This window comes from Oncorhynchus clarkii, chromosome 4 (genome assembly GCF_045791955.1).
Source record: "Oncorhynchus clarkii lewisi isolate Uvic-CL-2024 chromosome 4, UVic_Ocla_1.0, whole genome shotgun sequence".
Lineage (NCBI taxonomy): Eukaryota > Metazoa > Chordata > Actinopteri > Salmoniformes > Salmonidae > Oncorhynchus > Oncorhynchus clarkii.
The window spans coordinates 90280132-90297415 of record NC_092150.1 but is presented as its reverse complement, the minus strand read 5'-3'; the positions used below and the strand labels follow the sequence as shown (position 1 = coordinate 90297415).

The window sequence follows — 17284 nt, the reverse complement described above, 5'->3', positions numbered from 1 at the left end:
ACCGACAGATGAAATGCAGTGTCCACTTTTAGCAATAAATAATCCACAAAGTCTGGCTCCAGCCCTGTAACTTCCTGGGCTCAAATTAGGGTATATTTAAAAAAAAAGAAGAAGAAGAACAAGCCAGCTGAAATCTTAAAGATATGACAACATCCTATTTTAGGTCAGGTTGAATTATTCACACTTCCATAATGCATTAAAGAAGCCTGAGCCAACGTTTTCAACTCTGTCAAAACGGCCTTTTTAATGTGTCATGTTTTTAAAAAAAAAATGAACTGTTAACCCAATACAATGCCTGGGGAATTTACAGTACATCTAAAATACTACTTTGTTTTTGGATACTGTGTAACATTGCATTTCATTTCACACCGACAATACACAATCTACGGCGATGTATCTGGAAATCTGCTTTCATGTCCCGTTGTCCACATATACAACCCTGGGTAGCCAGCCATTGTATAGCCACACATCCCACCACACAGCAGCGGCCGCTGATTGGCTGAATACCTGGGACACGAGGTGGGTGGAGTTAACAAAACAACAAGACAGAACTACAGTGTCTTCGGTAAGTACTCAGACCCCTTTACTTTTCCCACATTTTATTAGGTTACAGATTTAAGAATAACAAATAATTAAAGAGCAGCAGTAAATAACAATAGCGGGGCGAAATACAGGGTATTACGGTACAGAGTCAATGTGGAGGCTATATACAGGGTATTACGGTACAGAGTCAATGTGGAGGCTATATACAGGGTATTACGGTACAGGGTCAATGTGGAGGCTATATACAGGGTATTACGGTACAGAGTCAATGTGGAGGCTATATACAGGTTATTACGGTACAGAGTCAATGTGGAGGCTATATACAGGGTATTACGGTACAGGGTCAATGTGGAGGCTATATACAGGGTATTACGGTACAGAGTCAATGTGGAGGCTATATACAGGGTATTACGGTACAGAGTCAATGTGGAGGCTATATACAGGGTATTACGGTACAGAGTCAATGTGGAGGCTATATACAGGGTATTACGGTACAGAGTCAATGTGGAGGCTATATACAGGGTATTACGGTACAGAGTCAATGTGGAGGCTATATACAGGGTATTACGGTACAGAGTCAATGTGGAGGCTATATACAGGGTATTACGGTACAGAGTCAATGTGGAGGCTATATACAGGGGGTACCGGTACAGAGTTAATGTGGAGGCTATATACAGGGGGCACCGGTACAGAGTTAATGTGGAGGCTATATACAGGGGGTACCGGTACAGAGTTAATGTGGAGGCTATATACAGGGGGCACCGGTACAGAGTTAATGTGGAGGCTATATACAGGGGGTACCGGTACAGAATCAATGTGTGGGGGCACCAGTGTTGGGGTAATTGAGGTAATATGTACATGTAGGTAGAGTTATTAAAGTGACTATGCATAGATAATAACAGAGAGTAGTCTGCAAATAGTCTGGGAAGCCATTTGATTAGACTTTCAGGAGTCTTATGGCTTGGGGGTAGAAGTTGTTTAGAATCCTCTTCAACCTAGACTTGGCGCTCCGGTACCGCTTGTCGTGCGGTAGCAGTTAAAACAGTCTATGACTGGGGTGGCTGGAGTCTTTGACAATTTTTACGGCCTTCCTCTGACACCGCCTGGTATAGAGGTCCTGGATGGCAGGAAGCTTGGCCCTGGTGATGTACTGGGCCGTACTCACTACCCTCTGTAGTGCCTTGTGGTCGGAGGCCGAGCAGTTGCATACCAGGCAATGATGCAACCAGTCAGGATGCTCTCGATGGTGCAGCTGTAAACTCTTTTGAGGATCTGAGGACCCATGCCAAATCTTTTCAGTCTCCTGAGGGGGAATAGGTTTTGTTGTGCCCTCTTTACGACTGTCTTGGTGTGCTTGGACCATGTTAGTTTGTTAGTCATGTGGACCCCAAGGAACTTGAAGCTCTCAACCTGCTCCACTACAGCCCTGTTGATGAGAATGGGGCGTGCTCAGTCCTCATTTTCCTGTAGTCCACAATCATCTCCTTTGTCTTGATCACGTTGAGGGAAAGGTTGTTGTCCTTGCACCACATGGCCAGGTCTCTGACCTCCTCACTGTAGGCTGTCTCATCGTTGTCGGTGATCAGGCCAAACCATTTTTGTGTCATCAGCAAACTTAATGATGGTGTTGGACTCGTGCCTTTGCCGTGCAGTCATGAGTGAACAGGGAGTACAGGAGGGGACTGAGCACTGAGGTGTCCCGGTGTTGAGGAGGGGACTGAGCACGCACCCCTGAGGTGTCCCGGTGTTGAGGAGGGGACTGAGCACGTACCCCTGAGGTGTCCTGGTGTTGAGGAGGGGACTGAGCACGTACCCCTGAGGTGTCCCAGTGTTTAGCGTGGCAGATGTTCAAAAAGGTAGATCGCTAACTGGTTAATTTCACACACACAAAAAAATCAAACAAACTATTTCTAAATGTTTCTGTAACTGGCTAATTCCTTTTAACATGGGTTGTGATAGACCCGGTTTTATGCTGTTTTAGTCCAAACATGTCACCCACTGTAGAACCTTATAAACAAAATCGGGGGGAAACTGGCCATGATTTTTTTTGTTTCTACCGGATCTGAGAAGGTTCTAGTTAGTGTATCGCTCTGTCCCTTCTAGCTAGTCTATCCCTTCTAGCTAGTCTCTCCCTCTATCCTATCTAGCTAGTCTCTCCCTCTATCCTATCTAGCTAGTCTCTCCCCTATCCTATCTAGCTAGTCTCTCCCTCTATCCTATCTAGCTAGTCTCTTCCTCTATCCTATCTAGCTAGTCTCTCCCTCTATCCTATCTAGCTAGTCTCTCCCTCTATCCTATCTAGCTAGTCTCTCCCTCTATCCCTTCTAGTTAGTCTATCCTTCTGTCCTTCCACTCTTGTTAGATGTAGTTGTCTGGTTTATCAGGTCTCAGGCTCCCTTGACTGTTGAAATTACAATTTGCTTTTTGTTTTAGCGTCATCTGTACCTGATTAGAACAGATCTACTCTCATTGTGGGGAAGTAAAGCCGTCTGGCACGAGAGACTCATTGGGATGGAGACTACAGCAGAGTTCTGACTGAACAGAGCATATCTATTTACTTAGTGCTGTTATAATCCATGCTATGAAATCTTGCGATTGCATTGAGGTATTTCCCCCTCATAGCAAATAGCTGGCAAAACAATCGGAGCAATGTTCCCACGGCCTAAGTGCTGCGAAGCGGAGCTGTGAAGCGGAGCTGGCAGTCACTGAGGGGCTAAACTAGTAAACAGCTTGTTTCTGAACTTTTTTTTTTTTTTTAAACATGAAAATGTACCCATTTACCGCACTTTAATGAGCATTTAAGACATAATCCATTAAAATGATATAATAACACACACACACACACACACACACACACACACACACACACACACACACACACCACATCCAAACCTCAGTGTGACTATAGAGATTGGACACCAACTCCCATCTATACTGTAATCATAGAAATTCAAGTCAGGTTCTATCGATTATATTTCTATACTATCATCTCGGGAATCATTCTACAAACGGTTCTGGCCTGGTTGGATCAATCCGGGGGCCCAAAATAAAAGGAAAACAAACAAGCAGAAAGAAAGAAACCGTCCCTGCCTCTATTACCCACGAGGCATTGTGATTGATTGAAAGCCCCTCTAGCAGTACTTCTGACAGCGCCTCTAGCAGTACTTCTGATCTGCTGTTTTGTGAGAGACTTATGTCTCCTATAAAAGACAAGATCTGCTGCCCCACTAACCTTAACAACCCCTCATGCTGTCTGTCTCCTATAAAGTATTTCTGGCATCATACACTCCTGATTACGCACTGACACAAGGATTTCTGGGATTGTACACTCCTGATTATTGTGCATCAACCTAATGTGACATTTTCGGGTGTGTAAACTGCATGACTACCAGAGCCAGCCAACGATGAGCTCCGGAGGCTCCAAGCAGTATGTAGCCAGCCAATGATGAGCTCCGGGGGCTCCAAGCAGTATGTATCCAGCCAATGATGAGCTCCGGAGGCTCCAAGCAGTATGTAGCCAGCCAATGATGAGCTCCGGAGGCTCCAAGCAGTATGTAGCCAGCCAATGATGAGCTCAGGGGGCTCCAAGCAGTATGTAGCCAGCCAATGATGAGCTCCGGAGGCTCCAAGCAGTATGTAGCCAGCCAATGATGAGCTCCGGAGGCTCCAAGCAGTATGTAGCCAGCCAATGATGAGCTCCGGAGGCTCCAAGCAGTATGTAGCCAGCCAATGATGAGCTCAGGGGGCTCCAAGCAGTATGTAGCCAGCCAATGATGAGCTCCGGAGGCTCCAAGCAGTATGTAGCCAGCCAATGATGAGCTCCTGAGGCTCCAAGCAGTATGTAGCCAGCCAATGATGAGCTCCGGAGGCTCCAAGCAGTATGTAGCCAGCCAATGATGAGCTCCTGAGGCTCCAAGCAGTATGTAGCCAGCCAATGATGAGCTCAGGGGGCTCCAAGCAGTATGTAGCCAGCCAATGATGAGCTCAGGGGGCTCCAAGCAGTATGTAGCCAGCCAATGATGAGCTCCGGAAGCTCCAAGCAGTATGTAGCCAGCCAATGATGAGCTCCGGAGGCTCCAAGCAGTATGTAGCCAGCCAGTCCCTGTCAGCTATGCCATCAGCTTACAGCTCAGATGTAACCTGTTTGGATTTGGAATGTAATCGTTATTGCAGAGATGTGTTGTCTATGATATTTAAAGCATATAATGTGTGCCTGCCAGCCTGGTCCCAGATCTGTTGTCTTGCCAACCCTATACTCATTGTTATGCCAAACATGTTTGACAATTATTAAAGGAGTTGGCAAGACGGCACAAACAGATCTGGGAACAGGGAATTTATCTGTTGGTATTGTTTCTCAAGGTGACTGTGTTGAGGTCATTATGAGAAGCCTAGTGCATGCTGTCTGTGTGTGCTTCATTCATAATCCCCTCCTCTGGATGAGTTCCCGTCCCCTCAAGGAGGTGAACTCTGGATGAGTTCTACAAGGGGCCCATTTCCATAAATGACGTGATCTCTGGATGAGTTTCCGTCCCCTCAAGGAGGTAACCTCTGAATGAGTTCCCATCCCCTCAAGGAGGTGATCTCTGGATGAGTTCCCTTCCCCTCAAGGAGGTAACCCCTGGATGAGTTCTACAAGGTCACCCCTCAAGGAGGTGATCTTTGGGCACCTCAATGACAACATCAAGTAGCCCTTCCTGGCCAAGATGTGCATCATGTTTGGAAAGGTGGAGGAGTTTTTCATCAGCACCAGTGGGGCTAAGGACATGGTCAAAGACCTGAACAACACCTCTGTCATGGGAAACATCATTCACTCTCAGCTGGACATCAAAAGGTAGGATACGGCTTCATGTCTGTGTGGTTTGATTTCCTGAGAGAGTTGGATTTTGTGAGTGTAGCAAAAAAAAAACAGCTTGCAATTAATATTAAAGCATATAGGTGTTTTATGGAGACATAAATGATAATGATTGTACTCAATATTCCACCACCCCAGGCTCCTCTGGTTCCTCCCACGAAGGAGGTACACCCTACAACCCTCACTTCAGGCTACGTTGTTGCCAGGCTACGTTGTTACCAGGCTACGTTGTTGCCAGGCTACGTTGTTGCCAGGCTACGTTGTTGCCAGGCTACGTTGTTGCCAGGTCAGTCTTACCAGGTGACCCTGTTGGGGTAATGTTTTTTTGCTGTCTTTGGAAGATAATAAAAGGCCAGTTAAATTTAAACAATTATCCACATGTGTTGTTCTTATAAAAAACAAGTATATTCATTTAGGATCGCAATAATCAATGTGGCAACTTTTGTTTTATCTAAACAGTCTCCCCAGGACATGTTGGATACAGCACTAGGTTGTTGTTATGGGGTGGCTACCCTCCCCAGGACATGTTGGATACAGCACTAGGTTGTTGTTATGGGGTGGCTACCCTCCCCAGGACATGTTGGATACAAAACTGGGTTGTTGTTATGGGGTGGCTACCCTCCCCAGGACATGTTGGATACAGCACTAGGTTGTTGTTATGGGGTGGCTACCCTCCCCAGGACATGTTGGATACAGCACTAGGTTGTTGTTATGGGGTGGCTACCCTCCCCAGGACATGTTGGATACAGTACTGGGTTGTTGTTATGGGGTGGCTACCCTCCCCAGGACATGTTGGATACAGCACTAGGTTGTTGTTATAACGTGGCTACCCTCCCCAGGACATGTTGGATACAGTACTGGGTTGTTGTTATGGGGTGGCTACCCTCCCCAGGACATGTTGGATACAGTACTGGGTTGTTGTTATGGGGTGGCTACCCTCCCCAGGACATGTTGGATACAGCACTAGGTTGTTGTTATAACGTGGCTACCCTCCCCAGGACATGTTGGATACAGCACTAGGTTGTTGTTATGGGGTGGCTACCCTCCCCAGGACATGTTGGATACAGTACTGGGTTGTTGTTATGGGGTGGCTACCCTCCCCAGGACATGTTGGATACAGTACTGGGTTGTTGTTATGGGGTGGCTACCCTCCCCAGGACATGTTGGATACAGTACTGGGTTGTTGTTATGGGGTGGCTACCCTCCCCAGGACATGTTGGATACAGTACTGGGTTGTTGTTATGGGGTGGCTACCCTCCCCAGGACATGTTGGATACAGCACTAGGTTGTTGTTATGGGGTGGCTACCCTCCCCAGGACATGTTGGATACAGTACTGGGTTGTTGTTATGGGGTGGCTACCCTCCCCAGGACATGTTGGATACAGTACTGGGTTGTTGTTATGGGGTGGCTACCCTCCCCAGGACATGTTGGATACAGCACTAGGTTGTTGTTATGGGGTGGCTACCCTCCCCAGGACATGTTGGATACAGTACTGGGTTGTTGTTATGGGGTGGCTACCCTCCCCAGGACATGTTGGATACAGTACTGGGTTGTTGTTATGGGGTGGCTACCCTCCCCAGGACATGTTGGATACAGCACTAGGTTGTTGTTATGGGGTGGCTACCCTCCCCAGGACATGTTGGATACAGCACTAGGTTGTTGTTATGGGGTGGCTACCCTCCCCAGGACATGTTGGATACAGTACTGGGTTGTTGTTATGGGGTGGCTACCCTCCCCAGGACATGTTGGATACAGTACTGGGTTGTTGTTATGGGGTGGCTACCCTCCCCAGGACATGTTGGATACAGTACTGGGTTGTTGTTATGGGGTGGCTACCCTCCCCAGGACATGTTGGATACAGCACTAGGTTGTTGTTATGGGGTGGCTACCCTCCCCAGGACATGTTGGATACAGCACTAGGTTGTTGTTATGGGGTGGCTACCCTCCTCAGGACATGTTGGATACAGTACTGGGTTGTTGTTATGGGGTGGCTACCCTCCCCAGGACATGTTGGATACAGCACTAGGTTGTTGTTATAACGTGGCTACCCTCCCCAGGACATGTTGGATACAGTACTGGGTTGTTGTTATGGGGTGGCTACCCTCCCCAGGACATGTTGGATACAGTACTGGGTTGTTGTTATGGGGTGGCTACCCTCCCCAGGACATGTTGGATACAGCACTAGGTTGTTGTTATAACGTGGCTACCCTCCCCAGGACATGTTGGATACAGCACTAGGTTGTTGTTATGGGGTGGCTACCCTCCCCAGGACATGTTGGATACAGTACTGGGTTGTTGTTATGGGGTGGCTACCCTCCCCAGGACATGTTGGATACAGTACTGGGTTGTTGTTATGGGGTGGCTACCCTCCCCAGGACATGTTGGATACAGTACTGGGTTGTTGTTATGGGGTGGCTACCCTCCCCAGGACATGTTGGATACAGTACTGGGTTGTTGTTATGGGGTGGCTACCCTCCCCAGGACATGTTGGATACAGTACTGGGTTGTTGTTATGGGGTGGCTACCCTCCCCAGGACATGTTGGATACAGCACTAGGTTGTTGTTATGGGGTGGCTACCCTCCCCAGGACATGTTGGATACAGTACTGGGTTGTTGTTATGGGGTGGCTACCCTCCCCAGGACATGTTGGATACAGTACTGGGTTGTTGTTATGGGGTGGCTACCCTCCCCAGGACATGTTGGATACAGCACTAGGTTGTTGTTATGGGGTGGCTACCCTCCCCAGGACATGTTGGATACAGCACTAGGTTGTTGTTATGGGGTGGCTACCCTCCCCAGGACATGTTGGATACAGTACTGGGTTGTTGTTATGGGGTGGCTACCCTCCCCAGGACATGTTGGATACAGTACTGGGTTGTTGTTATGGGGTGGCTACCCTCCCCAGGACATGTTGGATACAGTACTGGGTTGTTGTTATGGGGTGGCTACCCTCCCCAGGACATGTTGGATACAGCACTAGGTTGTTGTTATGGGGTGGCTACCCTCCCCAGGACATGTTGGATACAGCACTAGGTTGTTGTTATGGGGTGGCTACCCTCCCCAGGACATGTTGGATACAGTACTGGGTTGTTGTTATGGGGTGGCTACCCTCCCCAGGACATGTTGGATACAGTACTGGGTTGTTGTTATGGGGTGGCTACCCTCCCCAGGACATGTTGGATACAGCACTAGGTTGTTGTTATGGGGTGGCTACCCTCCCCAGGACATGTTGGATACAGTACTGGGTTGTTGTTATGGGGTGGCTACCCTCCCCAGGACATGTTGGATACAGTACTGGGTTGTTGTTATGGGGTGGCTACCCTCCCCAGGACATGTTGTATACAAAACTGGGTTGTTGTTATGGGGTGGCTACCCTCCCCAGGACATGTTGGATACAAAACTGGGTTGTTGTTATGGGGTGGCTACCCTCCCCAGGACATGTTGGATACAGTACTGGGTTGTTGTTATGGGGTGGCTACCCTCCCCAGGACATGTTGGATACAGCACTAGGTTGTTGTTATGGGGTGGCTACCCTCCCCAGGACATGTTGGATACAGTACTGGGTTGTTGTTATGGGGTGGCTACCCTCCCCAGGACATGTTGGATACAGCACTAGGTTGTTGTTATGGGGTGGCTACCCTCCCCAGGACATGTTGGATACAGCACTAGGTTGTTGTTATGGGGTGGCTACCCTCCCCAGGACATGTTGGATACAGTACTGGGTTGTTGTTATGGGGTGGCTACCCTCCCCAGGACATGTTGGATACAGCACTAGGTTGTTGTTATGGGGTGGCTACCCTCCCCAGGACATGTTGGATACAGTACTGGGTTGTTGTTATGGGGTGGCTACCCTCCCCAGGACATGTTGGATACAGTACTGGGTTGTTGTTATGGGGTGGCTACCCTCCCCAGGACATGTTGGATACAGTACTGGGTTGTTGTTATGGGGTGGCTACCCTCCCCAGGACATGTTGGATACAGTACTGGGTTGTTGTTATGGGGTGGCTACCCTCCCCAGGACATGTTGGATACAGTACTGGGTTGTTGTTATGGGGTGGCTACCCTCCCCAGGACATGTTGGATACAGTACTGGGTTGTTGTTATGGGGTGGCTACCCTCCCCAGGACATGTTGGATACAGCACTAGGTTGTTGTTATGGGGTGGCTACCCTCCCCAGGACATGTTGGATACAGTACTGGGTTGTTGTTATGGGGTGGCTACCCTCCCCAGGACATGTTGGATACAGCACTAGGTTGTTGTTATGGGGTGGCTACCCTCCCCAGGACATGTTGGATACAGTACTGGGTTGTTGTTATGGGGTGGCTACCCTCCCCAGGACATGTTGGATACAGTACTGGGTTGTTGTTATGGGGTGGCTACCCTCCCCAGGACATGTTGGATACAGTACTGGGTTGTTGTTATGGGGTGGCTACCCTCCCCAGGACATGTTGGATACAGCACTAGGTTGTTGTTATGGGGTGGCTACCCTCCCCAGGACATGTTGGATACAGCACTAGGTTGTTGTTATGGGGTGGCTACCCTCCCCAGGACATGTTGGATACAGTACTGGGTTGTTGTTATGGGGTGGCTACCCTCCCCAGGACATGTTGGATACAGTACTGGGTTGTTGTTATGGGGTGGCTACCCTCCCCAGGACATGTTGGATACAGCACTAGGTTGTTGTTATGGGGTGGCTACCCTCCCCAGGACATGTTGGATACAGTACTGGGTTGTTGTTATGGGGTGGCTACCCTCCCCAGGACATGTTGGATACAGCACTAGGTTGTTGTTATGGGGTGGCTACCCTCCCCAGGACATGTTGGTATACAGTACTGGGTTGTTGTTATGGGGTGGCTACCCTCCCCAGGACATGTTGGATACAAAACTGGGTTGTTGTTATGGGGTGGCTACCCTCCCCAGGACATGTTGGATACAGTACTGGGTTGTTGTTATGGGGTGGCTACCCTCCCCAGGACATGTTGGATACAGCACTAGGTTGTTGTTATGGGGTGGCTACCCTCCCCAGGACATGTTGGATACAGTACTGGGTTGTTGTTATGGGGTGGCTACCCTCCCCAGGACATGTTGGATACAGCACTAGGTTGTTGTTATGGGGTGGCTACCCTCCCCAGGACATGTTGGATACAGCACTAGGTTGTTGTTATGGGGTGGCTACCCTCCCCAGGACATGTTGGATACAGTACTGGGTTGTTGTTATGGGGTGGCTACCCTCCCCAGGACATGTTGGATACAGCACTAGGTTGTTGTTATGGGGTGGCTACCCTCCCCAGGACATGTTGGATACAGTACTGGGTTGTTGTTATGGGGTGGCTACCCTCCCCAGGACATGTTGGATACAGTACTGGGTTGTTGTTATGGGGTGGCTACCCTCCCCAGGACATGTTGGATACAGTACTGGGTTGTTGTTATGGGGTGGATACTACCCTCCCCAGGACATGTTGGATACAGTACTGGGTTGTTGTTATGGGGTGGCTACCCTCCCCAGGACATGTTGGATACAGTACTGGGTTGTTGTTATGGGGTGGCTACCCTCCCCAGGACATGTTGGATACAGTACTGGGTTGTTGTTATGGGGTGGCTACCCTCCCCAGGACATGTTGGATACAGCACTAGGTTGTTGTTATGGGGTGGCTACCCTCCCCAGGACATGTTGGATACAGTACTGGGTTGTTGTTATGGGGTGGCTACCCTCCCCAGGACATGTTGGATACAGGACTAGGTTGTTGTTATGGGGTGGCTACCCTCCCCAGGACATGTTGGATACAGCACTAGGTTGTTGTTATGGGGTGGCTACCCTCCCCAGGACATGTTGGATACAGCACTAGGTTGTTGTTATGGGGTGGCTACCCTCCCCAGGACATGTTGGATACAGTACTGGGTTGTTGTTATGGGGTGGCTACCCTCCTCAGGACATGTTGGATACAGTACTAGGTTGTTGTTATGGGGTGGCTACCCTCCCCAGGACATGTTGGATACAGTACTGGGTTGTTGTTATGGGGTGGCTACCCTCCCCAGGACATGTTGGACACAGCACTAGGTTGTTGTTATGGGGTGGCTACCCTCCCCAGGACATGTTGGATACAGTACTGGGTTGTTGTTATGGGGTGGCTACCCTCCCCAGGACATGTTGGATACAGCACTAGGTTGTTGTTATGGGGTGGCTACCCTCCCCAGGACATGTTGGATACAGTACTAGGTTGTTGTTATAACGTGGCTACCCTCCCCAGGACATGTTGGATACAGTACTGGGTTGTTGTTATGGGGTGGCTACCCTCCCCAGGACATGTTGGATACAGTACTGGGTTGTTGTTATGGGGTGGCTACCCTCCCCAGGACATGTTGGATACAGCACTAGGTTGTTGTTATGGGGTGGCTACCCTCCCCAGGACATGTTGGATACAGTACTGGGTTGTTGTTATGGGGTGGCTACCCTCCCCAGGACATGTTGGATACAGTACTAGGTTGTTGTTATGGGGTGGCTACCCTCCCCAGGACATGTTGGATACAGTACTGGGTTGTTGTTATGGGGTGGCTACCCTCCCCAGGACATGTTGGACACAGCACTAGGTTGTTGTTATGGGGCGGCTACCCTCCCCAGGACATGTTGGATACAGTACTGGGTTGTTGTTATGGGGTGGCTACCCTCCCCAGGACATGTTGGATACAGCACTAGGTTGTTGTTATGGGGTGGCTACCCTCCCCAGGACATGTTGGATACAGTACTAGGTTGTTGTTATAACGTGGCTACCCTCCCCAGGACATGTTGGATACAGTACTGGGTTGTTGTTATGGGGTGGCTACCCTCCCCATGACATGTTGGATACAGTACTGGGTTGTTGTTATGGGGTGGCTACCCTCCCCAGGACATGTTGGATACAGCACTAGGTTGTTGTTATGGGGTGGCTACCCTCCCCAGGACATGGTGGATACAGTACTGGGTTGTTGTTATGGGGTGGCTACCCTCCCCAGGACATGTTGGATACAGTACTGGGTTGTTGTTATGGGGTGGCTACCCTCCCCAGGACATGTTGGATACAGTACTGGGTTGTTGTTATGGGGTGGCTACCCTCCCCAGGACATGTTGGATACAGCACTAGGTTGTTGTTATGGGGTGGCTACCCTCCCCAGGACATGTTGGATACAGTACTGGGTTGTTGTTATGGGGTGGCTACCCTCCCCAGGACATGTTGGATACAGCACTAGGTTGTTGTTATGGGGTGGCTACCCTCCCCAGGACATGTTGGATACAGTACTGGGTTGTTGTTATGGGGTGGCTACCCTCCCCAGGACATGTTGGATACAGCACTAGGTTGTTGTTATGGGGTGGCTACCCTCCCCAGGACATGTTGGATACAGCACTAGGTTGTTGTTATGGGTGGCTACCCTCCCCAGGACATGTTGGATACAGTACTGGGTTGTTGTTATGGGGTGGCTACCCTCCCCAGGACATGTTGGATACAGTACTGGGTTGTTGTTATGGGGTGGCTACCCTCCCCAGGACATGTTGGATACAGTACTGGGTTGTTGTTATGGGGTGGCTACCCTCCCCACGACATGTTGGATACAGCACTAGGTTGTTGTTATGGGGTGGCTACCCTCCCCAGGACATGTTGGATACAGCACTAGGTTGTTGTTATGGGGTGGCTACCCTCCCCAGGACATGTTGGATACAGTACTGGGTTGTTGTTATGGGGTGGCTACCCTCCCCAGGACATGTTGGATACAGCACTAGGTTGTTGTTATGGGGTGGCTACCCTCCCCAGGACATGTTGGATACAGTACTGGGTTGTTGTTATGGGGTGGCTACCCTCCCCAGGACATGTTGGATACAGTACTGGGTTGTTGTTATGGGGTGGCTACCCTCCCCAGGACATGTTGGACACAGCACTAGGTTGTTGTTATGGGGTGGCTACCCTCCCCAGGACATGTTGGATACAGTACTGGGTTGTTGTTATGGGGTGGCTACCCTCCCCAGGACATGTTGGATACAGTACTGGGTTGTTGTTATGGGGTGGCTACCCTCCCCAGGACATGTTGGATACAGTACTGGGTTGTTGTTATGGGGTGGCTACCCTCCCCAGGACATGTTGGATACAGCACTAGGTTGTTGTTATGGGGTGGCTACCCTCCCCAGGACATGTTGGATACAGTACTGGGTTGTTGTTATGGGGTGGCTACCCTCCCCAGGACATGTTGGATACAGTACTGGGTTGTTGTTATGGGGTGGCTACCCTCCCCAGGACATGTTGGATACAGTACTGGGTTGTTGTTATGGGGTGGCTACCCTCCCCAGGACATGTTGGATACAGCACTAGGTTGTTGTTATGGGGTGGCTACCCTCCCCAGGACATGTTGGATACAGCACTAGGTTGTTGTTATGGGGTGGCTACCCTCCCCAGGACATGTTGGATACAGCACTAGGTTGTTGTTATGGGGTGGCTACCCTCCCCAGGACATGTTGGATACAGTACTGGGTTGTTGTTATGGGGTGGCTACCCTCCCCAGGACATGTTGGATACAGTACTAGGTTGTTGTTATGGGGTGGCTACCCTCCCCAGGACATGTTGGATACAGTACTGGGTTGTTGTTATGGGGTGGCTACCCTCCCCAGGACATGTTGGACACAGCACTAGGTTGTTGTTATGGGGTGGCTACCCTCCCCAGGACATGTTGGATACAGTACTGGGTTGTTGTTATGGGGTGGCTACCCTCCCCAGGACATGTTGGATACAGCACTAGGTTGTTGTTATGGGGTGGCTACCCTCCCCAGGACATGTTGGATACAGTACTAGGTTGTTGTTATAACGTGGCTACCCTCCCCAGGACATGTTGGATACAGTACTGGGTTGTTGTTATGGGGTGGCTACCCTCCCCAGGACATGTTGGATACAGTACTGGGTTGTTGTTATGGGGTGGCTACCCTCCCCAGGACATGTTGGATACAGCACTAGGTTGTTGTTATGGGGTGGCTACCCTCCCCAGGACATGGTGGATACAGTACTGGGTTGTTGTTACGGGGTGGCTACCCTCCCCAGGACATGTTGGATACAGTACTGGGTTGTTGTTATGGGGTGGCTACCCTCCCCAGGACATGTTGGATACAGTACTGGGTTGTTGTTATGGGGTGGCTACCCTCCCCAGGACATGTTGGATACAGCACTAGGTTGTTGTTATGGGGTGGCTACCCTCCCCAGGACATGTTGGATACAGTACTGGGTTGTTGTTATGGGGTGGCTACCCTCCCCAGGACATGTTGGATACAGCACTAGGTTGTTGTTATGGGGTGGCTACCCTCCCCAGGACATGTTGGATACAGTACTGGGTTGTTGTTATGGGGTGGCTACCCTCCCCAGGACATGTTGGATACAGCACTAGGTTGTTGTTATGGGGTGGCTACCCTCCCCAGGACATGTTGGATACAGCACTAGGTTGTTGTTATGGGTGGCTACCCTCCCCAGGACATGTTGGATACAGTACTGGGTTGTTGTTATGGGGTGGCTACCCTCCCCAGGACATGTTGGATACAGTACTGGGTTGTTGTTATGGGGTGGCTACCCTCCCCAGGACATGTTGGATACAGCACTAGGTTGTTGTTATGGGGTGGCTACCCTCCCCAGGACATGTTGGATACAGCACTAGGTTGTTGTTATGGGGTGGCTACCCTCCCCACGACATGTTGGATACAAAACTGGGTTAGAGTTGAAAGACATGTTTTGTTCTGAATGTATCATTTGAAAGTGAATTTGGATGTTTAGAAAAAAGGTAGCATTGTATAATAATATATTTTGTAAACCAGCCTAAAGATTGTTTTAGTGTTGCCTATTGCAGCTGAGGTAGCAAAACATTTTTATATATATATTACCTTTATTTAACTAGGCAAGTCAGTTAAGAACAAATTCTTACTTTCAATGACGGCCTAGGAACAGTGGGTTAACTGCCTGTTCAGGGGCAGAACAACAGATTTGTACCTTGTCAGCTCGGGATTTGATCTTGCAACCTTCTGGTTACTAGTCCAACACTCTAACCACTAGACTACCCTGCTGCACCAAAAGATGTAGATGTAGAGAGAGCCAGGGAAATATAGCCTGGCTGGCTACATTTAGTTTAATTTCCTTAATTGCCGATACAACTGATCTCAAATCAGTCCGTACACCACTACAACTGATCTCAAGTCAGTCCGTACACCACTACAACTGATCTCAAGTCAGTCCATACACCACTACAGCTGATCTCAAGTCAGTCCATACACCATTACAGCTGATCTCAAGTCAGTCCGTACACCACTACAACTGATCTCAAGTCAGTCCGTACACCACTACAGCTGATCTCAAGTCAGTCCGTACACCACTACAACTGATCTCAAGTCAGTCCATACACCACTACAGCTGATCTCAAGTCAGTCCGTACACCACTACAACTGATCTCAAGTCAGTCCATACACCACTACAGCTGATCTCAAGTCAGTCCATACACCATTACAGCTGATCTCAAGTCAGTCCGTACACCACTACAACTGATCTCAAGTCAGTCCGTACACCACTACAACTGATCTCAAGTCAGTCCGTACACCACTACAACTGATCTCAAGTCAGTCCATACACCATTACAGCTGATCTCAAGTCAGTCCGTACACCACTACAACTGATCAGAAGTCAGTCCATATACCATTACATGTACAACTGATCTCAAGTCAGTCCATACACCACTACAACTGATCTCAAGTCAGTCCGTACACCACTACAACTGATCTCAAGTCAGTCCATACACCACTACAACTGATCTCAAGTCAGTCCATACACCACTACAACTGATCTCAAGTCAGTCCATACACCACTACAACTGATCTCAAGTCAGTCCATACACCACTACAACTGATCTCAAGTCAGTCCGTACACCACTACAGCTGATCTCAAGTCAGTCCATACACCACTACATGTATTTTTTATTTTACTCTACTTTACCAACAGTTACTTTATTAAACTATTAGTGGATATTAGTGGATAGATGTGACCTTGATTTGCGGGGAAAGTTATCTGGAAATTTCAACCCAGAAACGTATTTTTTTCATACAGTCTCAGGTTGGGGCTTAAAAAACATGTAAATAAATGATATTTACAGTATTTGACAAACAACAGAATGTAAAACAATTTAAATATTACCTTGAGAACGCATCATCGAGGCCGTCCTCCACGTCCTGTGAATAAAAAGAGAACGAATACAACCCCATGAGACAAAATGTACTGTAGTACAGTATCAATACAACCCCATGAGACAAAATGTACTGTAGTACAGTATCAATATAACCCCATGAGACAAAATGTACTGTAGCATGTATCAATATAACCCCACGAGACAAAATGTACTGTAGTACAGTATCAATACAACCCCATGAGACAAAATGTACTGTAGTACAGTATCAATACAACCCCATGAGACAAAATGTACTGTAGTACAGTATCAATACAACCCCATGAGACAACATTTACTGTAGTATGTATCAATATAACCCCATGAGACAAAATGTACTATAGTACAGTATCAATACAACCCCATGAGACAAAATGTACTGTAGTACAGTATCAATATAACCCCATGAGACAAAATGTACTGTAGTACAGTATCAATACAACCCCATGAGACGAAATGTACTGTAGTACAGTATCAATACAACCCCATGAGACAAAATGTACTGTAGTACAGTATCAATACAACCCCATGAGACAAAATGTACTGTAGTACAGTATCAATACAACCCCATGAGACAAAATGTACTGTAGTACAGTATCAATATAACCCCATGAGACAACATTTACTGTAGTATGTATCAATATAACCCCATGAGACAAAATGTACTATAGTACAGTATC

General features: G+C 48.6%; 1 protein-coding gene across 1 annotated transcript in view; it reads right to left on the bottom strand.

Annotated features, from left to right (window-relative positions):
* Positions 1-17284, bottom strand: part of LOC139408079 (low density lipoprotein receptor adapter protein 1-like) — a 120439-nt gene that overhangs the window by 7813 nt on the left and 95342 nt on the right. Inside the window, exon 8 of the mRNA XM_071151894.1 lies at positions 16577-16611. Coding sequence (XP_071007995.1) covers positions 16577-16611 — 35 coding nt within the window. The remainder of the gene's footprint in view (positions 1-16576; positions 16612-17284) is intronic.